We start from the raw sequence: 27,424 nt of genomic DNA on the forward strand, positions 1-27,424 counted from the left end.
TCACTCTTTTCATCTAATTCAAGGACGTCTTTCTCCTCTAACTCAACATCAATCTCCATATCCTTAGGGTCATCTTTCTAGACATTCGTCTATTGTCCAATCTCCATCAAGCCCTTTGATATTTTATAAGAATCATCCTCTATCTGCATTACACTCTTACTATCATGCAAAATAATCTTTCCTTTTTAAACCTTGGATCACCATGGTGATATCCTTTTCACGCCAGTTCCTGAATCACCCTCACCATTCTTGTTAGTTTGTATTTCTTGCTTAGGGGTATGAGCTCTACGCTATTATGAAAAAAATAGAATAAGCCCCTCATGAAGGATGGGCTTAGAGGATTTTTCCCTATGCTTAATAACACTATTGTTGAGAGATTTCAAAATGTAGAAAGGAAAATAAATCTCATCCCCATAACAAAAGTGATTCATAAAAAAAAATATTCTAGTAGAGGTGATGAGCAATTAAGTTCCAAACAAGCTTAATGTCATCGGGATATTTTTTTACCCCGCATGATACCAGTGATCTCCCCAACATGGCATGATCTTGGACTATGCCTACCACCAAAGTTCCAAGATCAACACCTGAAGACGCACTAGTTAATGCAAACACAAAATCTTCTTGCACATCAAAATGATTCCACACAATTATGAATACACTATTTTGGGGCAAATAAGTAGCTTCATTGATTTTAGCAGATAGCCATTATCCTGGTCTACATCAATTTCAACTATGTTGTTGATCACTACCAAAGTACTTCCCAAGCACTCTATACAAGTTTCAACCCTTAGATATCCATCCACTCTTAGAACATTGGTACACACCCAATGCACCTTTCCACCTTGGATGTAGCTCTGGACATAGATTCCACACCCCCAAAACACTCCATCATTGGAACTTGTTAAGGCAACCCTTGCTCAGTGTGAACCAAGTTGAATTAAAAAAATAAGACCCAACCCCCTTCCCTAAATGGGGACTCCCAAGTCACACTACCCTCTTTAATTTTTGCTATCACTACACTTCTCATTTTACAATACTCCTAACCAATACTCTATACTCCTTTGAACACCCTACTCATTGAATGTTGTTTTTTGCCTCCTTGGAATTATCCACGATGACACTTCACCTATGAACAAAATAAATCAATTTAGAACATTCATCTTTGAATGGTTGGGTTACTCTTATTCACCCATAATAACTTATGGGTTGAGTCTAACTTTGTGGTAGAAATTAGTTGTATCTTAGGCAACCCCCCTAGAAAACATTTCTTGTACCTAGGCACAACCCTTCCCTTTATGCAAATCAACTACCCCTTACATCCTCTCCCACTCTAAAATAGGTGAGGTCCTTGATGCCAACAACATTGACCATACAATACTATAGAGGTACCCAACACCACGATGGATGTTTAAAGAGCTAGTGGAGTCCATTCAAGAAATCCAAAACTTTGTCTCCATATTTCCACATGGTCTCAACTTGTTCCTAGGTTAGTTCCACCCTGGTTAGGCCTTGCCAATGAACAAATAAATCTCACGACCTTTTGTTACCATATCCCTGATCTCTAATATCAATCACCTCTTCCATCTCCAAACCTGGTTTGTCCTTGACAAATGTAGGTCTATGACTTGAACATTCATGTTATTGTCCTCCTTATCTTGATGATACAAATAGAGCTGGTTGATATGGAACACATTGTGAACTCTCATGTGGGTTTGTAATGTTAGCTTGTACACCACCTTTCAAATCTTTTTAATTACTAAGAATGCAGCATCAAAATGAAAATCCAACATTTTACTCATTCCCTTGAGTGGTTTGAACTAAATTGGATCCATCCTCAAAAGGACCTTGTCACTAACTTCTAATTCCACACTACTCCTCCTTGAATTTGTATAGTGTTTCATTCTTTCTACAACCTTAACCAAGATGTGCTTTGCAAGATCAACTTGGTTGTGCCAACCTTGCAACCTTTTCCCTTTACTAGACATTCTCCCATGTATCTACTAAAATCTATATGTGGAGTCAGTGGTTTCTAGCATGTTACCAACTCAAACAATGAGAGCTAACTCTATGCACTTTTCTGTATGCTGTAACTAAACTAAGTTGAGTCCAATAGCCTTGGAAGGTTGAATTGGTTTGACCAAACAATGTGCCTCAGATAATTGTCTAGAATCCTATTGATCCTTTTAGTCTTTCCATCTATCTCCAATGTGATGACTTGTAGGCATGAGCAACTTTGTCCCAATCACTTTGAATAACTTCTTCCATAAATTACTAGTAAAGTGGGCATCCTGATCACTTATGAAACTCAATGGAACACCCCAATACTTCACCACATTCTTGAGAAAGTAGTCAGAAACATCCTTCGCTTTGCATGGTGCCATGCACTAAAAAAATATGGCATATTTGGAGAATATGTCAACCACAACCATGATGCTAGTATACCCATCTACATTTGGCAATCTAGTTAAAAATTCCATACTTACACTTGCCTATGGTCTTACTCGCATGTGTAGAGACTACAACAAGATTCCTAGAGACATTGTTATTGCCTTGTCCCACTAATAAATGAGACAACTCCTGACATACTCATCTACATCCTTTTTGATATTCTGCCAGTAAAAGCCCCTTTCCAATAATGCAAGGGGCCTCTTCTTCCTTGGGTGTCCTGCCCAAAGACTATCATGGAATTCATGGAGAACTTCATTCCTCCCATTTTTCCACTTAGGAAGGTAGACTCGATCTTGGGTAAAAGCCAACAACCCATACTTGGTGCTAAACTTGCGAGTTCTACCCTCTGATGCTTGCTTAAACAATTTTACCAAATGTTATTTTTTCTCCTCCATGTTTTTTTTGTAGACCAAGATGTCATCCAAATACACCACCATAGGTTTATCTAGTAAATGACATAACACATCATTCATGAGTGTCAAAATTTTTGTTGGAGTATAGCATAGCCCAAACGATGTAACCATGAACTCGTATGGCCCATATCTTGTCACACATGTAACTTTCTCTTCATCCTTAGATGAAATCCTCACTTAATAGTAGCCCTGCTTAGGATCTAGTTTTTTGAAAACTCTTTCTCATAACAAGCGCTCAAAATAATTTGTAACGAGAGGTAGGGGTTACTTGTTCTTGATGGTTAACTTATTTAGAGGTTTGAAGTTGATGCATAACCTCAATATCCCATCTTTGTTCATCTAAAACAATAATGGAGCTCCATAGAAAGAATATGATGGTTTGACATATGCCTCCTCAAGAAATTCCTCTAATTGCTTCTTAAGTTCAACCATCTCAGGTCTAGAGAATCGATATGGTGTTTGGGATGGAAGCCTTTCCCTTGGTACTAACTCAATCTTATGATCTAGGACCTTTCTTGGTGGGAGTTGAGAAAAAAGATTGAGATGCATTAGATCCTCAAATTCAAATACGACCTCTTCTACTTTTATTGGGATTAGTGTCTCCTTGAATCCTTCTAGCTTATTCTAACCCCCAAGTAGAGTTGCCAAGAGCATAGGCTCTTTGTCTTTCTTCTAGGATACCTTCTTCATTCTCAAATTAGAGATCATTGGAGCCTTCTTAGATTGTTCCCTCATATTTCTTCACCATTCATGGATTATGTGGATCTAGGAAGAATAATTGCTCCAACTAAGGCATCACTGTAACCTTGCCTACCCTTATGAACTCCTGGCCTAGTATCAACTCAAAATCATATATTTCAATGATCATAAGATCCATGTAACCTTGCTGCATTCCAAATTTCACTAGTGCACCCTTCGCTACACGGATTACTTTCTTAATGGGTGAGTCAACCACTTTGAAGGAACTTGTGCCTGGTTTCACTTTAAGTCCTAGTTCCACATCTCTCCTAGCTACAATGTAGTTATGTGTGGCCCTAGAATCCACCACAAATTGGCCTCACATGATAAAAAACATACTACCTCATCAATCTTCTTCTTGTTAGTACATCCTTTTAGAGATTCTATCAATTTTTTTGCAGTTATGTCCTCCATTGACTCCATTTGATTTTCCAAGTCATTCTCTTTGTCATCTAGTCTTAGTGTATTCTTGGGCCCTGTATTGATATTGGCCCTCTAATTCTATCCCATCATAGATTCTGAAGATGGTTCCCTAGATGATGTCTCCTTTGACATTACTACACAGTACTATTATGTGCTAAGCTTGGAATATTAAGAACCACACTTTGATACCAACTATTACAGTCCTAGGTTTTTACCTCATGTGACATCAATAATCTCCCTAAGTGGAGACGATCCCAAACTACACCTACCACCGAAGTTCCAAGCTCAACACCTGCAGACACTGGTTAATGCAAACACAAAATATTCATGCACAATGGAATGATTCAACATGATTATGAACACAATAGTTTGGGACAAATAAGCAACTTAATTGATTTAAATAGATGGATCTTGGCCCGGTCTAAATCAATTTCATATATGTTGTTGATCACTACTTGAGTACTTCCCAAGCACTCTATACAAGTTCCCACCCCTAGATATGCATCCATTCTTAGAACATTAGTGCCAACTTGATCCACCTCACCACCTTGGCTATAGCTTTGTATGTAGATTCCAAGCCCCCAACACCATGGGTCATTGGAACTTATCGAGTCAATCTTGGCTCAGTGTGAATCAGTTTGGCTTACATGGATAAGACCTAGACCCCCTCCTTGAATGGGGACTCTCAAGTCACATTGCACTCTTCACCTTCTGCTATCACTACACTACTCACTTTACACTGCTCTGAACACCCTGCTCACTGAATATTGTTTGTGCCTTGTTGGATTTCTCCACCATGACACTTCACCTATGAACAAAAGAAATCACTTTAGAATGTTCACATTTGAATGGTTGGGTTATGCATATTCACCCATAATGGCTTCAAGGATGAGGATAACTTTGCGGTAGAAATTAATCGTATCTTGGAAAACCCCTAAAGAAAGAATTTCTTGTATCCATACGTACAAACCTTCTTCTTATGCAAATCAACCACCCCTTACACTTAGCATTATCATTAGTAGCTAGACAAGCCCACTGAGCAACTAAATCTTTGATATTTCCTAGTAAAACAAAACTTAAATTTCATCCAACTAAAATAGCATCGAGCAAAAAGACAAATGAAGAACATATGGATGGTGGACTCTTGATCATGCTTACATAGTATGATAAAATATTTATTGTTTAGATAAAAGGAATATTATAAGTTGGACCTTAAATCAAACTCACTACAACACAATCATATAAGCTAAATTTGCACATTTTGTGCATGTATCTTTTGATGATTTCCTTATAACTTCAAAGTCATCTTGGTACTTGGTCACACAACTTGGTGCTTAAGTTTTGTATTTAAAGAAATTTATTTGTGTAATTAATATATAATAAAATATTTATTGTTTAAATAAAAGGAATATTATTAATTGGACATTAGATTGAACTTATTACAGGATTATCATATATGTTATCTCATTATTTGTGCATGTTATCTTTTGATCATTTTCTTATAACTTATAAGCCATTTGCAATAGGGATTGACTTATTTTCAATTTGACTTGGAAATCAAGTAATTTGCATGAAATTTTGGTTAATCTTAGTTCTATAGATCAAGATATATTACACATAAAGACAAATAGATTGAGCTAGTAAAAATTTCCATGAAATGATTTGCCACAATGTTAAGATTGTATCTCAAGAAACTTGAATTTCAAATGGTATTTTAAGATGTTCATAAACAAATGAACATTAATTATATACACCATACTATCAAATTTTTATTATTACTATCAGAACTAAATTATTGATATCTATTTTAAATATTTATTATGTTAGTGCAGTCATTTTTAAGTTTGAACTTTAATATTTGACAAATGTATATTCTAAAGGCCCTCTACAAAATGCACCAAAGACAAAAAAGAAGAAGTCAAACATGATTCTTTTTTAGATTTACAAGAACACAGCAAAATTTTCTCAAAAATTTTGTTGTTTTTGATCACAAAATATACAGATCATGAAGATCAAATGACAAAAATTTCAAAAAAATTCACTATATATATATAGAAATTTAGTCAATAATACAAATTAATGCGTCCTATTCAAAATCTTCCAAATCATACTCCATAATTCATAACTAAAAAAACATTGTTGATTTAACATGACCGCTTCCGGTTCATCAAAAGATTTGTCAATTTCTGAGAACTGTCATCGGTTTCAAATAAGTGGCAGAGACGTTCAGTTTGAGTACAATACCCATTAAATGCATTTTCTAAATCAGAAGAGCAGATCAGCAGACTGGTAAACATCTCCAACAGAAAATCGAGGATTTGTTGAAGCTTGTATAATAACCTCCGGAAGGTGGGGGCCGTTCACAGCGGAACTAAAACATTCCCTCCATCGCCACACAAGGCTGTCTTTATTCTCCTTTTGTTAAAGATTCATGTTACGTGCTCAGCTAATTAGATTGCCGTACCATGACAACCGCCTAGCTCAATTAATAGGATGCACTATATAAGAACCATTCATCCATTACATTCGCGAACAAACAAGAGAGCTTTTGAGAGACTATCAAGAATAAAAAAATCTGAGGAAAGATGGACTTCATAATAGAAGAGAAGAGAAGAATGGCATATCCATCGGCACGTACAGTAGCTTTGGCAACAATATTAGCATTGGCATTCTGGTGTATGATTCTCCCAGCTCATGGCGCACGGGACCGGCACGTTCATTACCACGGGAAGCAGCAGTGGCAAGACGGCCACGCCACTTTCTATGGAGGCTACGATATGTCCGGAACTATGGGTACATTTCACATTATACAAATATGCAATAATTGAACAATTCGACGCTATTCTTTAATTATAGAATTATATAAAAATAAATCCTATTTGTGTTTACGTCATCATGTCCAGGAGGTGCTTGTGGGTACGGCAACTTACCGGCGCAGGGGTACGGCATTTACACTGCTGCCCTGAGCACGGCGCTGTTCAACGACGGGCTGAGCTGCGGAGGATGCTACGAAATGCAGTGCAAGGCGGAGGAGGACCCGCAGTGGTGTCTGCCTGGAAAGAGCGTCACCGTCAGCGCCACCAACTTCTGCCCGCCCAACTTTGCCCAGCGCAACGACGCCGGCGGGTGGTGCAACCCTCCTCTCCCCCACTTTGATCTCTCTGTTCCGGCGTTCGAGCAGATAGCGGTGTACAAGGGCGGGGTGGTTCCGGTGCGGTACAGGCGGGTGGAATGCGTGAAGAGGGGAGGCATCCGGTTCACGATAACGGGGTCGCGGTATTATCAGATGGTGCTACTCACCAACGTTGGAGGAGCGGGAGACGTGGTGGCAGTTTCGGTGAAGGCCAAGGACCCGCGCGCAGCTGGCAACACGGGGTGGCAGAGTCTGAAGCGGAATTGGGGACAAAATTGGCAGAGCAATCTGAACATGATGGGGCAGACGTTGTCTTTCAGAGTGACTACCAGCGACGGGAGGAGCGTTATTTCGCGAAGGGTGGCCCCCAACTGGTGGCAGTTCGGCCAGACCTTCGAGGGGCGACAGTTCTAATAAAAGCAACTCCGCCTCCGGAGTTATCCCGGATTTAATTTTAGTAGCATAAGAATATGGTAGTGCAACTGTCTTTCAGTGCATATTGCAATGCGAGGACGATGCTGTGGAGGTGCTCCATGTGTGGCACCCGTGCCTCGTCCCCGCCATGGTTTTATTCTTGGGCGATAGTTGTTTGGCATCTTTGACAAAAGGGTACTTTCCACCACTTTCGGGAAATTAGTTTTATTTTAAAGGTTAGGGTATCTATCACTGGTTATATAAGTATGGTGTCGGTTATTTCATCGATTTCATTTCATCATATGTATTGGTTTTCCTGATTATTATCAATTTTAATATATGTCTTGGTGTAGTGTTTGAATTATTTGTAAATGAACAATTTTTACGTTTTAAAAGAATTATTAATTTTCAAATCAATGTTATCTATCATTAATTGTTTAAAGAGGTGGGAGCTTTTTTATCACATGGAATCTCTAAGGTTTTAGTCATTATCAATATAAATTTATAGTTTTTACTTTTTAATGTTATTATTAATTTTATATATATGGTGGTTGTAATGTTTTATTTTTAAAAATATTTAAATTTAATTTTATTAAACATTGTCAACGAGTCTTTGGTCTATTGGTTGAGTTGAATGGTTTCAAATGAGTCCACAAGGGATTAAGTCTTGTTGAGTGCAAGGCTCTAACATTATAAGGGATTAGGTAGAGATTGTATCCCATGTGAATTTGGTAGAATGGATACTTGTATAGGTTGGTGCTACTATATGAACTAGACAATATTCTATATGATGACCCTCATTAGAGCTTGGTTTCTCGCAAGCTTCATGCCTTTGTTGGCCATAGTCCTACTCATAGGTTTGAACCTCCATAAAGAAAATTAAAGAAACTATTAATTTTAAATGATAGATTATTCATAGATGTGTTAGTTTTCCTCACACATAATCTAGAAGGTTTAAATAATTACTTTTGTGAAGAGATTTATTAAAAGTTTTGATCCTTCTAACCCCATGGCTATTGTATTTCTTAGGTTTGCAAACTCTATCCTAATTGACAAAAGAAATCCTCGTCTTTCTGTAGTTCCAATATATAATAAAGTCTTTTACTTTAAAAAGAAATAATTCACCCATAGTTGAGGATTTTAAATAGGAACAAATAGTAGACCAACATGTTTTGAAGGTAGGATTTCAAAAGCTAAATTTTGCTAGCATGCTTAGAAACTTCTCATTCAGTTACACACATTTTTTTCTTCTATAGATTCAATCTATGAAGCCTGATCCCATTAACTTCATTGCTAGCAACACAATTGCATCATATGGTGATGGGCCCCTCCAAGAAAACAACTTCTTCAAACTTTAAACTCTATGGTCAAATAGACATGTGTTAGCTTGTCAAAACATCTAGGATCTCCACTTGAGGCTTCCCATCCACAATCTCTGCTAGCATGACCCATGACCTACAATTGCTCTTACAATTTCATGAGACCACCAAAAAGACTTTCTTGGGACATTCTATGCCATGTTAGATTTCCATGGCTAACACCAAATAAAAAGATGTGTTACAATGGTGATCATGATGTTAACCATTGCAATTACAGTCTTTCTTGTCATATCCTACATTTACAAATTCTTCATCTAAAACCTGCAAGCTTGTTAGTAATATTCAATGAGGGAAATACACTTGTTCTTATCATGGAAAAACAATAAAATAATTTTAATTTTTTTGGCATGCTGATAGATTGTAACATAAAATGATCATATCTTTGATAAAAGTGGCCAGACAAAGTCGTTATTAATCTAGAAGATGTGTATTTTAAATAAGGGTTAATGAATGGATATTCTTGATTTTTAGGATAGTTTTGTGATAGGAATAAGAAGATATAGGATTAATTAGAAAATAAATATAAAATGACAGTGATTTTAATTAATATTGAAAGGACTTCATGGATGTCCACTAGATGTGTATGTTGTAATGTCTATATCTTGGATCTTATGCTCTAGCGCTAGCTTGTTTTCTCATAATGAAATATAGGAACTCTACTTGTATCTCATTTCTTCTTAGTGAATCTTGTGCTAATCATTTGTGTTTTTGTTCCTATCTACTTATGTTGGTATAATTGTTTTTACATTTAATTAGGTGTATTTGTAATCGTTATCAGTTACTTCTAGAATAGACGATGTATCATTTACTACTTTCTCCTCGAGAAGATTTATTTTTAGGGTTATGATATTTTGACTTGGTCCTTATATGAACTATTTTTATGTTAAAGTAAGAGCCCATTCATGTTGTCTTTTTTATTTTGTACATAGACTTCTTGTACCAAACATTTATCAAAAGGTTCATGAATTTCCAAGGCCAATATTGATATCATTACAATATAAAAATTATAATAGTATTGACATCATATAAATATCGATATAATTTCATCACCTTATATAGACTCTTGATGGTCAAGTCATATTGACTTATCGATAAAACCTTACAAAAACATAAGTTATCATTAACCTTTTGATTTTACATAAATAAGTTGTTGATAACTTATCAATATTTTGTTGATAAGATATCAATCCTCATTCTTGACAATAAAATAAGAAATCAGCACTTTATGTTAGAAAGAGTTTAACGATAAACTGTATGATAAGAATACATAATGTAAACACATATACAACCATACGCCCGATGATTCACACTATAAAGGGAATTTGTAACTATTTATTGTTTCTTGAATGTCAAGTAAACATCAATTGTATCATTGCACTATGAAAATGGAAAGTATGATGTGTCAAAATCAACTTGAAAGACCAAGTTTCAAAAATAATAGAAGATTTCAAAAATGCATATATCAAATGGGTTGTAAAGATGTGTTTTGTACATCTTTGAAATCAGACGTTTGATTGGTTGTTGGGTCCAAGTCTCGACTCAAATTATACCACTCCAGAAAAATCTAAATGATTTCAAATATGTTCAAAACACAAGATTATTCTATAGGCTTAGCTTCGCTCTTCTCAAAAAAATTGATAGTAATACATTAACAACTCCCGTAATTTATGTCGATTTATGATATATAGTGACTTTTGATTGTTTGACTAAGTATCCAAACACAATTTTATGTTCTCCTTGTTTGTAGATCTATTCCGTCACTTCATTAAACATTATATAATCATCTTGTAGCAATTTCAAAATATTTTTTTTATAACCAATGGCATTTTAATGTTAGACATTTAGAAACTCCATGATTAAATTTCTAATAAATATTTTTTATACACTTCATACAAAATTTGCAGAATGAATCACACATATAAACAGTAAATATCTATAAATTAATGTTTCTATGAGAAAAAGAAAAGTTTTACAATATTTGTATGTAACCATTACGAGCTCGCTATACTTCTAAGACAAGCTCCTATGTATAACCGTAGACAGGTAAAAGGAAGAGGCAATACATTCCCAGTTCCAATTTATTTGACCTAAACAAAATCTAGGGCTCGTCTTGAATTCACCAGAAGACATGAAAATGAGGATCGGGCACCATAGCAGGCATGGGGCACCTCGGCACCTCGAGTGATGGCGGGCTAATCACAAGAAAATATCCTATGTTTTATACATTGAATCTGTACATTTATCTTCAACAACATCCCCCAGTTAGACGCATCAACACTACTACTAGAATTGCTTGCCTTGAAAAGTCTGGCCGAATTGCCAGGACACAGGAACCACCTTGTGAGAAATGACGCTCTTCCCATCGCTGGTGGTCACTTTGAAAGACAGGGTCTGCCCCAACAAGTTGAAATGGCTCTGCCAAATCTGACCCCAATTGCGGGACATCCTTTGCCACCCCGAATTTGAGCGCGTCTTCGGGCTGTTGGCCTTCACTGACACGCCCACCACGTCTCCCGCTCCTCCCACGTTGGTGATGAGCACCAGCTGGAAATACTGCGACCCGTATATTGTGAACCGAACTCCTCCGTTCTTGGCGCATCGTACGCGCGTGTAGCGCACGGGTACGACGCCGCCCCTGTATCTAGCGATCTTCTCGAAGGCCGGGCCGGAGAGATCGAAGTGGGGGAGAGGAGGGTTGCACCAACCGCCGGCGTCGTTGGGCTCCGCGTAGTTTGGCGGGCAGAGGTTGGTGGCGGTGACGATCACTGACGCTCCTGGCAGACACCACTGTGGATCGTCGTTTTTCCGGCACATCAGTTTGTAGCATCCTCCGCAGCTCAGCCCGTCCTTGAACAGCGCCGTGCTCAGTGCTGCCGTGTATATTCCGTACCCTTGCTTCTCCAAGTCGCCGTACCCACATGCACCACCTGCAGCATCATCATGATCAACCGCAATCAATTACTTTTCTACAGTTGATTAATTGTAGTCAAATTCATTGATCTATAAGTATAATTTAAACATAGATCAATATATAATTTCAGTCTCAAAAACTAGATCATAACAATCAACAACTAATATCAATGGATTGGATGTAGAAGCAGACATACCCATCTTTTCAGATAAATCCACAACGCCATTGCACGTAGCGTGCGCATCTAGCCATTGTTCCTTCACGTGAAAATGCCTGTGTCCGTGGTGTGCGAAAACCGGGCAGGCCATCCACAAAAATGCTGTCAATAACGTTCCAAAAGTTGCCATGTGTGCAGACTTCGACACCATTTTCATTTTTGAGATCTTCTCTTGTTGATTATTTGCGCTCTTCTGCTACTCAATGTTGTGTGTGGTGGTCTTTTATACTGTAATCACATTGACTCGGACAACCTGTACGGATATTTTTTTTAACCAAAACAATGCTCGGAATGAACATAATCTTTAGGCTAGTTTTAGATGGCCTTATCTTTATGAATCCGGAGGCTTAGATTGCTTTCTGGTTTGTTTAGATTTTGTCTTCTGATTCGGGAGTCTGGAGACCTCTTCCAATCTTTTTCTTGTTCGATTGGGCTACACAAACGTAATTCTAGCATCTAATTTACTCTTTTAAAGTTCTATCAATAGCTTACAGTTTATAATCTCCACCATTATGGGTTTTCGAATCTGAGCATCCAATTAAGCAATCCTGCAATCTCAGAACATTGCATACCTCTTTTAAAGAATTAAAAACTAGTTGCATGCTGATGGGAAACATTTGATATCTCAAAACAATCACAAAATGTAAATATTGTTTATATTAATTCCAACAGCGAAATCATACGTCACATTTAATTCAAAATCGATGTTGCTATCGATAAGCTAGTATGATCGTGAATCTTGATCTTAAGAACAATTATGATGAAAGTATATTTTGAATTATTAGTTTATATATGATTTTTAAAATGGTTTAAAACATTTTGTTAAAACATTTTAATTGAAAAATATAAATTTATTCAAAATATTTCATATTTATTTACCAGCTTAATTTTAAGTGTAAGTTATTTCAAAAATTCAGTAGCAAGAAAAATAAAAATAAAAATAAAATTAATATTGTTAGCTCTAGTGTTTTAATTTTAGCTTGCTCACTCAAAAATTGCATATGATGTCATTAATCTTGATACTATTTTGTGATAGTATAATATTTAAATCTCATTTGTCATCTCTTGTAACACTTATCATTAGAGTTATCTTTTTTACAAATAAAAATTTACAATTAGCACAGTGCCATATTTTACATAGCACTTACTTCAAAAATCTAGATTTGATATTAAATGTAAAAACCTTTTCTTTAATATTAAGGTCCATTTGGTTGCTAGAATACAACCAAAATAGGAATAGAAAATTAGAATATGTTTTGTATTCTTTGTTGGTGCACCAAATCAAAATTGAGAATAGGAATGCATATTCTCTTTTCGCTCCTAAAATGAGCATATGTCTATTCCAAAAAATACCTGTTATTGGAATAGCTATTCCTATTCTCATTTTGACTTTTGATCATTTGATTAAAATTTGAAATATGTTGAACTATTTGATGAAATGACTAAATCACAAATGCAACGTTTCCACAACTGCTAACTCACATATGCATCATTCCTTGTAGATGATCCTCCTCCATAGTTCGTCATTGATCTCATTGCCAAAAACACAATTTGAATTGTGTATCTGCAAACATAGAGAGAAATTTTGAGTGAAAGCTATGTATGTACACCATGATAGAATGTCACTCAAACTCTCAAATGCCTCCTTAACAATACACATAGCTACATATTTAATGGGGTGAACATTTTATTTCCTAGTAGTTAGTCATACCATTGCTATTGTTGTGCTCTCAGTGCTAATGGAGGCGATATCTTGAAAGTCTTTCAATGCCTCATTGTTCATGTAAAAGCACTGTCAACCCTCTTGACCCTTCTTATCTCAAGCTACTCTTGCAAATATATCCAAAAAGAGTTCAAAGATCCATGAAGTATGTGTTCGTGGAGGCAACATGTGTCGAGTTTCATTCCTCTACTTTGCATACATAATTCATGGATGCCTCAAAACCTACCAAAAATGTGTTGAATTCCAATTTTTATTTTGTCAAACCAAAAAAAGAAAAAAAAATTCTATTCCAGAATAAAAATTACCATTTCTCAATTCCTATCCTTGCCACCAAATGAGCCCTTAGTATATGATTGGGCTTCTTGAAATAATAAAATAAGCTATACTTTTTCAAAGGCGTCCCCTTAAACCATGATAGAGTTTTGTTTCAAAGTATGTTGTACACTAAAATATGCATCTTCTATCAATTCCTATCCTTGCCACCAAATGAGCCCTTAGTATATGATTGGGCTTCTTGAAATAATAAAATAAGCTATACTTTTTCAAAGGCATCCCCTTAAACCATGATAGAGTTTTGTTTCAAAGTATGTTTTACACTAAAATATGCATCTTCTATCAAATATATATTTGCATAAACTAAAAGTTTGTATTTATCCATTTAAGTGATGACATAGTTGGCTCAGATGATACATTGTCAACTCCATATAGTTGTAAAAACACATTTTTCCTTCAAGAAAGAGGAAACAAATCTATTTATGATAGTTTGTTACAAAAAAATAAACTCCTTCCTCTTTTTTTCATCTTTTCATAAAATTAGTGCCAAAATGTAAAAATGGCCAGGGAAAACTTTAAGAAACCCCCCTTTGGAAAAGTGTATAAAATTGTGGTCAATCCAACATTATTTTAGGGTTAAAAATTTGATTTTTATTGATGATTTTCTTTTTTCAATTTAGGAAAAATTTTAACTTTATTGGCTTTTTTTTTTTTTTGATCGTATGAAAATTTTGTAAAACTGTGGTAAATCTCTAATTATTTCAGAAAATCACGACCAAAGTAAAAGAATATAGAAACCATAAATTTGTATCATCCAAGATACAATAACCATTAGATTATCCTAAATCAATGGTATAAATCCTGTTTCAGGATAAAAGTTAAAGTACAACAAGTTTCAAAGAAAGTTTCTAAAATAATGATACTTGTCCACAATAAAATCTATTTCAGGCCAAAGATTAGAAAGACAAAAGTTCCTTACAAAGTCTTTGGAATAGAGACACTCGTCAAATCTATGTACTTTACATATAACTTGACTTAAAGTTTTATGATAGATTGGTGAATGTGACCATCTATTAAAACATGCCTCAAAAATTGTGGGCAAAATTATTTAATTTACCATATGGAAAGATTAGATTCCATTGGTGAAGTCATCATCAAAATGAAAATGATTATGTATCATTATTGGTGATTGGTGTGAGCATGGAACTCAATTTTCATAAATTGTGGGCAACATCATGACCCCAAGGGTGCAAAAGAAATTGCCAAATTTAGGGTCCCTGATGAGTGAGATTTTCCATTTGGTGATTCTTTGCCACTAATTGTGAAAATGGCTCTAGAATATCCTTAAATTGAATTCTTGTGACTAAAGGCCCCTTCGATTAAATACCAAAAGTGAATTTTAAAAGAACATAAAGATATATGAGATAAAAGGATATTATAAATTGTGACATAATTCTATGTTTGTTACATGTTTTCTCATTGTCTCCTAATAATCATTCAAAGCCCTAAAATTTGTTCACTCACAGATCTAATATAGCATAATATAGAACATACTTATAGTCGAAATGTGTGCTCTCCCAATTTGAGTCCCCTAAAGGTTTGAGGGACTATAGTCTATTCCCTTGGAGTGGAGGAGGAGGAGGGTCTCATTGAAACCCCGACAATTTTTTTTTTCACTTGAGACTCATTCTCAAGATTCTTTCCAACTTGAGCCTTTAATATTAAAGTTAGAAAGGGAAAGGAGAATGACACATAGGAGTATATAAGTGAGATATATCAACAATAATCACTTCTAATTAGGGTTTTCTTGGGGAAGAAGTTGCATTCCTTAAGAATGGAAGGAGGTGGATGAATATATAAGTATCTAGAAAGCTTTAATATATTGGTGTCTCAGTTAAGATCACTAGGGGTGTTAATGGATGAAGAAGAAAAGCTCCAAATCTTTCTATGTATGTTGCAATACTCATGTGATAGCCTTGTCAAGGTCATAGAGCTAACTACAGTTGTCTTCAAGATGGAGGATGTTGTTCATTCTCTAATTTTTGGGGAGATGTGAAGGAAGGTCTCTCTGAATGTCAAAGAAGATTTGAGTGTTCAAGGAAGATTAGGAGAAAGAGGTAAGAATGAAAAGATCCATGGTCATTCTAAGTCCAAGAATAAGGGAAGATCAAAATTCTTGAGTAAGTCTAAGGAATTTTCTCAAATTGTGGCAAACCTAGTAACTTCTAAAAGGATTGTGAAGAAAAGAAGAAGAAGAAGAAGCAAGATTGTGATTATGAGTCTAAGATGGAAGATGGCAATGTCTTTTTTTAGCCTTACATACTTGTGTATGTGACAATGCATTGTTGATAGACTCGAGTGCATGTTTCTACATGAATCCTAATAGAAACTAGTTTAGTACAAGTATGAAAATTTTGATGGTGGTAAAGTGTGTTTGGGTGATAACTGCTTTCTTGCTATTACTGGCCATAGAATTTTGAGTGTGAAATTTTCTGATGTTAAAATTAGATGATTTGGTGATGTCTTGTATATCTGAGGACTAGAAAGAAATTTATTATTTGTTAGCAAGATAATAGATGAGGGTGTGCATGTATAGTTTTATGAAGCAGGTGTAAAAATTCCAAGATGTTATACGTAGATAGCAAGAGGAAGATGATTGGGTATATTGTAGCATCTTGATGCAAGCACATTTTATACTAATAGTACTTCTGGTAAGATTGTAGGAAAGGATACTATGTTGGAAAATGAGAAGGTTTCCTTTTTAGTATGGCGTTTTTATACCCAAGGGTACTCCATGTAGTGAATAAAATTTTCCTATAGAGAAGATGATGTTATACTAGTATGGACTCATCCATATAGGTGAGAAGGTTCTACAAACCTTGAAAAATAAGAATTCAGCTGATGGGTTAAATGATTGTAATCTTGAGTTTGATTTTTTAAAGCATTATATCTATGGTAAAAAAAACCATTGTGTGTCCCTATTAAAATGGAAATGAAGCTTACTAGTTCATAGCATCCTACATCACCATCAAATGTGGAAGACATGAGTTGAGTACCATATTAGAGTGATGTCAAAGTTTGATGTTTGTTATGGTCTATACAAGACTAGACATTTCCCAAGCACTAGGATTTTATGTCCCATTACATGTCTAATCTAGGGAGAGCACATTGGGATATGATAAAAAGAGCTTCTAGATACTTGCAGTGTACCTCATAGTACTCTATATGTTTTCATGAAATGGGAAATCAGAATTCCTCTAAGATATTCAAGGTTGTGTGGATTCAGATTGAGCTAGAGATCTTGATAAAAGAAAATACACCATTTCTTATGTTTTTACTATTATTTGGTGGTACAATTAATTGGATGAGAAAGTGACAGGTTGTAGTCACTTTGTACACTATAAAGGTCGAGTATATGATAACTACTCATGAATGCAAGGAAGCCAACTTGTCACAGGAGATTATGTTCATATATATAGTTCAAAAAGATATAATGACAATTGATAGTGATAGAATGAATGTAATCCACCCAACAAAAACACAACATTTCATGCCACAACTAAGGACATTGTTATGTGATATCATTTTGTGAGATATATGATTGAGGATGGCAAGGTGAAGTTGGGGAAGGAGAAACTTTAGCAAATGTTTTTAATTCTTTAACTAAGCTCATGAACAAAAGAAAGTTCAAATGGTGTTTCGAGTCTATGTGTCTTTCAACCCCTAGCCATTAAGTTGATGATAGTATGGATCCCCTAACTATTACAAGATATTCAATAAATGGGATGGTATTAAAAAAATGTGTCTCAACTTTGCAATATTTTCTAAAAAGTTCTAGAAGTAGTTGAGAGTTCTCCAAATGTCAATACCTTGAAAAAGGTAAAATTAGTTGTCAAAAGATGCCCTATCCATGATCTAATATAGGAGGGTTATTTTCAAATGTCATATGACACATATCATAACAATTATGAGGGTCAAAATATGGGATATGATTTTGGACATCAGAGATTATTTAAACCCAATTATGCCTATCTTGGAAAACACAAGTCAAGGATGTGTAACACGTTTCAAGGAGGTTTTTCACATGGTATTATAAAACTAAAAGTGGTTTCTAGGTTATCACAACCCTATGAAAGGATGGATTGGGGAGGAATTTGAGAATTGGATTATTTTTTCAAGATGGAGTGCTAGAAGGGTGCTTGTGAAGTTCTTCCTAGTTTGAGTTAAGGTGATGCTCTTGTAAGAACTTTCACTGCAAGTGTGTTGTAATCTCCATTGATTTAATAAAACATTTGCAGGTTTTGCAGTGTGTGGTTTTCTCTCGTAAGGGTTCCCCACAATAATCACTATGTTATATATTCATTGTTATTTCATTTATGCTCTTGTTTGTCTCTTGAAATCTTTATAATAATTAAGATGAAAATTTCAAAATTATCCTCAAGATTAGCATAGGAAGTGATTTCTCTTACCTTTTGCTTCCTTACACAAACAAGACAAAGAGGATCAACTAGTTGTATAATTATTGTGATAAATGTATCCATGAGTGATGTAAAACTAGATACTAAATCTCAATAATTATGTATGGGGATAGAAAAGGTTTTTTTTCCATTCTTTCATGTGCCAAATGGAGATGTATTTTTATTTATTGTATTTTATTAATAAAAGATCTTTTGAACTAATTACCCATCAAAAAAACTTATAAATAATGCATATTATTTTAGTAAAATATTTATACTTATATAAAAAACACCCCACTATTTATAATGTAAACAATATCCTTACTATTTATTTGTAATATTTAATTATATAATTAATATAAAATTAAAAAATCACACAAGCACAATTAGATATATTTTCCTGATATCTTTTTAATCTTTTCAAAACAGCTTTCATTAGCACTCACCTCACACGCATTGGTTTTCAATAAAATCCACCATAATAGACGCTAATTCATATAATTTTCTTGATTGTATCAATAATTGTTCTTCTCAAAATAACATTCATTAGTACCCACGTCATATTATTTCACTAAGTTTAAATTATTGAAGAAATAATTAAAGAAGGAAATCATACCACGGTCACGAATTGAATCCACCAAAGTAATAAAAACAAGAGTAGATATGATTTTCTTGCTTCCATCAACGCCCGATTTGAACTTTCGAACAGGATAAAGTGTCAAAATCAACCGGCAGAAAGTGTCATATAATTGATTTGCTAGGGGATAAATAATGTGTTTTTTTTTTTTTCGGTGATAAACGAGACGCCCATTCCCAAGTGCTGTTTCCCACTGCTATCCCCACGATAAATTTCTTTTGTCATTTCCCCCGCCACTACGGTGGTCGACAGTTTTCGAAGTCTTCAGGTTCGAATTGATATGTGCACTTAAAAATAATTTCACTGGGGAACGTGTAGGTTGCTCTACAGAAAGACCAATGGCAATGGCAGAAGAATAATTATATTGAACAGACCAAAATCCAATTTGGCATGGGAAATATACTAGACTACACATATATCCATACGTCTGAAACGACAAATGTACTTTGGAAATGATCGAAAATACTCGGAGAAATAAAAAATGGACGTTAATACTATCATGAGCAGACGAATATATAATGTTATTGATAGAAATGATGAAGATGGCTTTGGTGTTATATATTAGTGTGCACAGGCTGGAAAAGAACCATCTCCATGTGATCGTTCATCTCCTTATTGCTGCAATGTGCGGCATAGTAGAAGCTCTTGCTCACTCCCAAACACACGCGTTTGACCATACTTGGGACTCCCCTCTGCCCCTCATGTACCGCCAAAACCAGCTCCCTCATTGCTTCATCAGCTTTCTGTCTTAGATTTGTGAACTTGTCTTCTTCCACGGCAATCGGCGCATGACTGTCATGTCCCCGTTTCTCCTGAAAAGAAATGTCATCAACATGTGCCCACAAAAAACTCCATGTAGAATGAATAGTAGTATGAGATTTGGGCAAGTACCTTGTATGTCGTGGCGGCCTGCAGAAGAGAACACACTTGTTTTGTCAACTTCATGGTACGAGTGAAATCAGGTTGGGAGATCGAATCGCAGGAGATTACTTCGCCGCCCAAGAATGATGCTGACAGCACTATGACCTCTGTTTCTGGACTATCGTTTCCTCCACCGTCCTCACCCGTGTGCCTGCTGTCGTTTCCCTCACCTTCTTTCGCCACCCATGATTTCCACTGCAATGCCATGCTATTTGCTTAGACGTGTATTGGTTTCAATACTTGAAATATACGACTGCGATGAGAAAACTCTCGGTTTTACATGCACAAAGATGAAAAAGGGGGATTTTTGCATGTAATTACTTACTGCGTTTATTAGAACGTCGCTGATGTCTCGACCCTGAGCAATGCCGGCATCCACACACAACATTTTGATCATTCGGAACATACACGTCAAAAGACGTGTTGCTGACGGCGGAATGTCTTCTTGCATGGCTGTAAGATTCCCCCTGGACATCTCCAAAGTAGAGGGAAAAGATAAGGATGACATATATACTCAGAATTTGATGGTCACCCTCTATTATCAATTTTTTATTAGTGAATAATTTATATTCAACCATTTTATATTAGAAGATTCTAAATTCATTATAATATATATAATAAACTATATAGAAATTCTTATTTGCGTAAAAATAATTAGGAAAAATTATAAATTAATACCATAACTTAAAAAATTCAATTTAGCAATATAACTTTTCCCAAACGAACTTTGCGAAAAAAAGTAACATTTCCGTCAATACACGGGACAAGATGTCGGTGATAAAAAAAACGCATTAAGTAAACCTGCATGTGAAGTTTTGACAGGTGTGATTCTGCGACGGCACAAAATGTCAAAGAATTCGTGTGACCTGGATGCAAATATATCTGAGCACGCTTTCAGAAGTTATTCCTGATTCTGTCGCCCATTAAAAGATTTGCGGATAGAAATACATTTGGCGATCTTTTCAGTCGACCAAGGTGGCCGGTTGAAAAAAATAAGTACTCGCAAGTTGAAGCCAGGCTTCGTTATCTTTCCGGCTCAGCAGAAAATTATCCGAGAATCGGATGAAAAGACTACGGTTTAACCAAAAGAAATAACAAGGGTCGATCCAGACAACATTTCTACCAATTTTCGGTACGACGAATGGTGTCAAAAGATTTTTACGTACGAGGTATACAAAAGCATATCAACCTTAGGTATGGGCAAGAATCATAAATCGATTGTATCGATAATTGAACGAGATGTAATTATGATTATTAGATGTTTAAAAATTTGATTGTCCTCTAAAATCTAATTCGATACATTAATGGAAACAATTACGTGCAATTATTTCAAATCAAATTTATAATTATTTTATAATAAGATTATTGATGGAACTTAAACATATATCTCATTAAGGGAGAGACTTAGTATTATTTTCAAATTTAGTTCATATATTTTAAGTTTTAGTTTGTTGGATTGCTACTATTCAAAGTTTTATTTTTATAATCTAAATTATGATATAATTATTAAAATCTTATATACTCACCATCTAATCTATCATTTGAAGATTAAGAAGTTTATAATAAGAAATCTTGATTTTTTAAATTATTAGAATATTATAACAAATTTTAAATTATTATGCTTAACTTTTTAGCAATAATTGTGTGAAATTTGTTTCTTCTCAAATTACATCAAACTCTATAATCTAACATAAAAAGAGAACAAGAAAAGGGAAAAAAAGAATAGAACCATAAATTACCTTGCAAATGAATTCACAAAATCGTATTTAATATGAGGGGATGAATGCAACTGAGAAAACAAGTTCCTCACTGCAGTCATAAGTATGGAAGAGTATGCCCATGCAAGCCTAGAAGCAGCCATACTTGGTTCAAATAGAGCAACTGAAGGTAGGAAATATGATCTAACAATTGAATCTTGTACTAAACCGAATTCTTCTAACTGATACTCTCTTGACCATCTGGAATAATAGAAAAATAAGAAGATGGAATTGTCAGTTAGTAATTTTATTTTCCTTAATGTATCCCTCATACCTACAACTTCAGTGGTACTCAAACTCACAAGAACATTGATAAATATAGAAGATAATATAATTGTACCTTATAATTGTGTCGAGCTCTTTCCTATGGATAGATTGACACAAATTGAAGTCTACCTTGGCGAGGTCAATGTATGTGGTGGCATTCACAAATGGCATTCTGTAAAATGAAGGCACAAGTCCCAAGTCACATGGTTTGATCAAATATGCCTTGTCAAAGTTACCTTGATACGAGGTTTTGGAGTTTATTTACCTATAAAGTGACTTTCCAATCCAAATATCATCTGTCTCATACTGCTCAATGTATAATCTTGTCTCAATCCGAGGTTGACTAGCATACCATGGGAAATCAAGAGCATACTTTACCTGACATGATTATCGATGATGTCAAGATTGGAAACAAAATATCATAAAAGAAAACATGATGCACACAAAAAAATGGTTGCATTACCTCCCCTACCAAACCCTTGGAAATAATCCACTTGTCATTGATTTTGTTTTTTGCTTTCTTGTCCTCCAAAAAATTCTTTGTGAACATTTGGGCCTCTTCTAGTATAGATTCACCAGGAAACCGAACTTGAGAGGCCCTATATAAGTTATACATTCCAGTAACAGCTTGGCTTGCTTGCCCTTTAAAGCAAATGAATTGATCACCCTGCTTGAAATGAGAAAATGCCTCTGCAATCCCAAAAGGAAATTAGGCATTGATCATTATAGTACCTTAAAGATAATATTTTGCTATTAAGATTCAATTATGTGACTATGAAGTCCAATTCATTGGTCTAAATTTCATAATTAGTATTTCACTGACTTCATTCTTCATAGTTCTAAGTTAAAAATACTTAACACTTGTAAGTGTGTTATGTTTCTTAGTATGTATGGTTTAAGCACAATCATAGCTTACAAGAATCCATCAACCCATATTTAATGAATAGTAATTCACAAGAACCTAACTGTCACTACAATAGATGATACACTTGACATTCACTGCATCTAAAAGATGAAAAAAGGAAATTCATTGAACCTTCGCAAAAGATTGTCCATCCTAATAATATTCAAACTCAAATGTTTTTAATCATATAATTTTTTTAACATTTTGCCTCCTAAATTGCTCCCCTATTAAAAAAAAGCCTCTAATACTGTTATACTTTATGAACCATCATTATAGTCCCTTGCTACTCAAAAGAGTTTGTATTGTTCTCTAATAGATTATAATGCTAACCAGCAGATACGTCGAATCCATGTAATCGAAGAAGTCTGAAAGCCATGGATGTATCGTCAACATCTTGAACTGAAGATTCCTTTGCCCACCCAATACCTTCATTTGTCCAATACCTGCATCATAAAACATAAAATAAATTAAAATAAAAAACTACTCCGATAAAAAATGGTCCAAAACTGAAAACTGTTCAGTTACAGGATACAAGAAATCTGTGTAGTCTACCTATATACGTATTCAAGATTGTCCAAGATCTCCTCTTCAAAATATCGACTTATCCCAAGGCGTTCGAGGCGATCCACCATCCATAAATGCTCGAATAAATCCACGGGGTACACGTTGGGCACTGGTACAGAACATGTGTAGCCATATGAGTTCTATTCACACCCTCACATCACAATCAGATATCCGAAATCTGAAATATATTATTACCTCCCCCATTGTGTTTCACTATTATTCTTTCAAGATACCGAGCACAGTTCATATCACCGGTTTGTATAAGAGCGCATGCTGTTGAAGCTGGCGAGTATAGAAATGATCCGTCCTTCGATTGCAGCTTCAGAAGCTTATTCCAATCTACTATATCACGCAACCCTTCCAGAGAATGCAGCAGTGTCGACGGATATTTATGCAGAAAATCTATTGGTATTCTGCATCAGTCATACAATCGATTTAGTCACAATCGAGTTGAAATGGGTAAAGTTTATAAAGAGTAATAATTTGGACTATTTAATACTTTTGGCTTAATGTGTAATGTTTGAATTGTGGGAAGTAAAACTTCTACAAATCAAGAAACATTGTCTATTTCTGAAAAAGGTCAGTAATTACTTTTTCAATTTCAAGGCCCTCTCATCGCAGATTTTCTGGAGAAGATCACTATCGTAAGGAAGGTCTAAATTCATGACTTTAGCATCTTCCATCAAAGCAGGAAAGACAATCTCGAAACCAATTGGACTGTAAACATCATCTTCACTATTTAATTTGTCAATACACGTCTGAAGAAAACGTAATCCTGCACGTAGTGAAGAGATTATGAAATTTTCAGGACTTAAAAATTACACTAGGAAATTCAGATACAATACCAGATTCACAACCATTAGCATATCAACGAACAAAACCAACTCTTTAAAACAAAGTCCATCTTCTTGCACAGCAAACAAAAGTAATAGCTGTTTTTATTCAGAGGAAAAATTGGTAAACAAAAATGGACAATGCAAACTACATTCTAAAACAGAAACAACATAACAGTGATCTGGAAAAAAACCAACATAAAACTGGAAGGACTCGAAATAAGACCAAGTGATACCTTTGTTAACGGCGTCATTAGCTACGTTCCAAGTTTTAAGAGCAATAATGCACCCCAGAGTATTGAGAATTCTGTCGCGAACATGAAAATGGCGGGAATCTCCCCACGAACCGTCCGAGAGTTGATTTTCAAAAATCCACAGCAAAGAAGAAGGGAACTGAGGCTCGCCAGAGCCATCAAAAGCCGAAACCCGTGCAACCCATGCAGTGTCATATGGAGAAACAGAAATTTCACCATCTCCTTGTGATCGAAACATGCTTTTGATAATCTCTATACGCCTTTTCATTTCCACGCCCTCCTTATCCAGCTGCTCATATTAAATATACGGAAAAAAAAAAACAATACAATTTTAATTAATGTTTAGATCATATTTCGCAGTTTAACGTATAACAATTGTTTAATTAAATTCACTATTTGAATCCTAATCAAATGTAAACGCGAAAGATGAAATAATCAATAACCTCATCATTTGGCGTTTCTTGGATCTCAATCGGTTCAGCAAACGGAAGCAGATCGATTTGATATGCACTTTGTGCAAAGTCAACTGATTCTGAAATGTCCAAACCATTAAAGCAACTTATAATTTAACTATGGTAGATAAACATAAACATTTTCAAATTCAACATAATTACCAGTGTTCCCAATCTTAAAAAGTGAGGATAATGGCTAGTAAGTCAGTCGATACGCTACTATTATGCTCTATAGGAATAATTTTATACTTCTAAGGAGAATAAGGACTATCCAGTCCCTATAGTATATAAACTTATAAATTAGCACATCCTAAAAATTGGAAGGAAAATTGGAAGGAAAATTGGAAAAGAAAGCAAGTTACCACGAGCTGCTGCTTTTGCAATTGTAAGACGAAATCCATTCCCTCGCGAACAATCTGATTGTGCCCAATGTTAACATCCTTAAAATTAATTCGTCAAGTCAAAATTAAAGCTGAAAGTAAAGACGTACGGTATGATGCTTACATCTTGTGAATACAAGTGAAGAAGTGTGTTTTTGAACAGGTGGTGACGCACAAGGGCAGCTTTTGCCCCTTTTCTGCGGAAGCGCAGAATCCAATAGTCTATACCGCGCTACAGAAGCCATGATCTTCTGAGAGCAGATGAAGCCACCCACTATTGCGAAGCAAAGCTCTAAAAGATTATTATATAGACATTGCTTCACAAGTAATTTAAGGGCAGAATAAAAGAATCAGGAAAGGGGAGGATCCGAAAGATTCGGCTTCACACAGGACAGTCGGTCACCACTACGGAATATAATTGTGGACATTTCGATGGGATGCCACTTCGTCTTCTAGCGTTTTTAACTTGGACCCCGCAAGACAAAAAAAAATAGAGCACGACAAAGGTCAATTTTCAATAATAATACAAGCTTTCACATTTTTAAAGTATTTGCATCTTTTAATATAAATAGAATATGAATTTATTATTATTAAGTTGTATGAGTCCGTTGTTATTAAAGTTGAGCTGTGACGTAGCGTTTCAAATACTCCTTAGGTACAAATTGAAATACAAATCTAAAGTTTTAGATTAGAAAGAATTTGAACTGACAATTTGGGTAACAGTCGCTGGCTTGCTGACAACGACTTCAACATGAAAATATGAGAAAAAATCACTCTGTTCCCAGGCAACCGTACGAAGGGACGAGTGTAATCTTAGTGTTATGACTCATAAACACGAGGGCTGTAGGCACGAGTGTAATCTTAGTGTTACGACTCATAAACACGAGGGCTGTAGATGAATATGCTTTTTGACTGGGGCAGTTTCTAGACAAACCGATGCCATCTTGATGAATATGTTGTTATAATTTAATAATCTGTATAATTGTAAAGTTTTATACAAGCATCATTTCATTTGTTTTTGATTATTCAGTATTATTTAAATTTTATATATAAACAAAATAAAAGAGCTCCATTAAAAAAAAAAAAATTAGCATGAGAATACTTATTGTATAGTAGTATAAGAAAAAATTATATGTAAAAGTACTAGTATATTTTTTTAACAAATAAATAAAATTTATGGTAGATAAAATTTCATAATTTTCAAAAGTCAATCACATAATTTATAAATAATATGATAAGAATATTAATAATAATTTTATCATGAAAATTTAAATAATGATAATACTTATATTCTATTTTTTTTTATTAATCTTTATAAAGTCGTAAAGACATTTATTTAATATTTGCTTTAGTCTATCCTTTTATGACATTTATTATTTGCTTGACATTCTAACTTCCTTCCCTACCCTTGTCAACATTGTCTGTTGCTCTCCAATTGGTTTGCCTGATAGGTGTGTGGTAATATTCTCCCCTATTTATAATCTGCATGGCATCCTTTTTCTTCTATCATATCTTTTTTATTTCCTTTTTGTAGCCTTTTCTTAGGTAGGTTTTAGCTCCTTTTGTTATCTTTTGTTTGCTCTCTTTCCTTAGCCTAGTTTCTCAACCCTCTGCTATTTAATTTCTCACCTTTTTAATGGACTATTCTAGCCTTGATTAAAAAAATTCATGTCTACGAGAAAGATTATAAGGCTGTAGTAATTCATTGGATAGCTTGGTTTCTTTGATGCTCTCTCTTCTTGATCCCCTAGTTTCTCTATAAAAAGTTTCCTAAACACTCTATACTGTTAGGTTTTCTTTCAGCTCCTCTCCCTCCTTTACTTGGTATCATGTTCTCTCTTCCCCTTTTTTTTAGCTTACTCGGCTTTCTTTCCTTCAACATATTTTAGACAATATGAGTAAGTGGTATTTTGGAGTGATTTAATG

General features: G+C 35.0%; 2 protein-coding genes and 1 pseudogene across 2 annotated transcripts; 1 reads left to right on the forward strand and 2 right to left on the reverse strand.

The window, feature by feature from the left end:
* The first annotated feature begins 6,760 nt into the window (after positions 1-6,760).
* On the forward strand, positions 6,761-7,569 carry LOC149550264 (expansin-A2-like). Its single transcript, XM_089795052.1, has 2 exons — positions 6,761-6,815; positions 6,926-7,569. The coding sequence occupies exons 1-2, from the start codon at positions 6,800-6,802 to the stop codon at positions 7,567-7,569; spliced, it is 660 nt and encodes a 219-aa protein (XP_089651178.1). The 5' UTR covers positions 6,761-6,799.
* A 3,382-nt stretch (positions 7,570-10,951) lies between these two features.
* On the reverse strand, positions 10,952-12,227 carry LOC149550265 (expansin-A15 pseudogene; annotated as a pseudogene).
* Positions 12,228-19,511: 7,284 nt separating this feature from the next.
* LOC149550266 (ent-copalyl diphosphate synthase 1-like) lies at positions 19,512-25,771 on the reverse strand. The gene is made up of 15 exons (XM_089795053.1): positions 25,623-25,771; positions 25,481-25,534; positions 25,110-25,198; positions 24,649-24,955; positions 24,171-24,354; positions 23,775-23,992; positions 23,568-23,688; positions 23,346-23,458; positions 22,575-22,801; positions 22,377-22,489; positions 22,185-22,283; positions 21,827-22,045; positions 20,413-20,554; positions 20,058-20,282; positions 19,512-19,978 (listed from the first exon to the last, which is right to left on the reverse strand). The coding sequence occupies exons 1-15, from the start codon at positions 25,741-25,743 to the stop codon at positions 19,721-19,723; spliced, it is 2,490 nt and encodes an 829-aa protein (XP_089651179.1). The 5' UTR covers positions 25,744-25,771; the 3' UTR covers positions 19,512-19,720.
* Between the last annotated feature and the right edge of the window lie 1,653 nt (positions 25,772-27,424).

The sequence above is a fragment of the Cupressus sempervirens genome, chromosome 7 (genome assembly GCF_028749045.1).
Source record: "Cupressus sempervirens isolate cs-2001-9-10 chromosome 7, ASM2874904v1, whole genome shotgun sequence".
In the NCBI taxonomy this organism is placed as follows: Eukaryota; Viridiplantae; Streptophyta; class Pinopsida; order Cupressales; family Cupressaceae; genus Cupressus; species Cupressus sempervirens.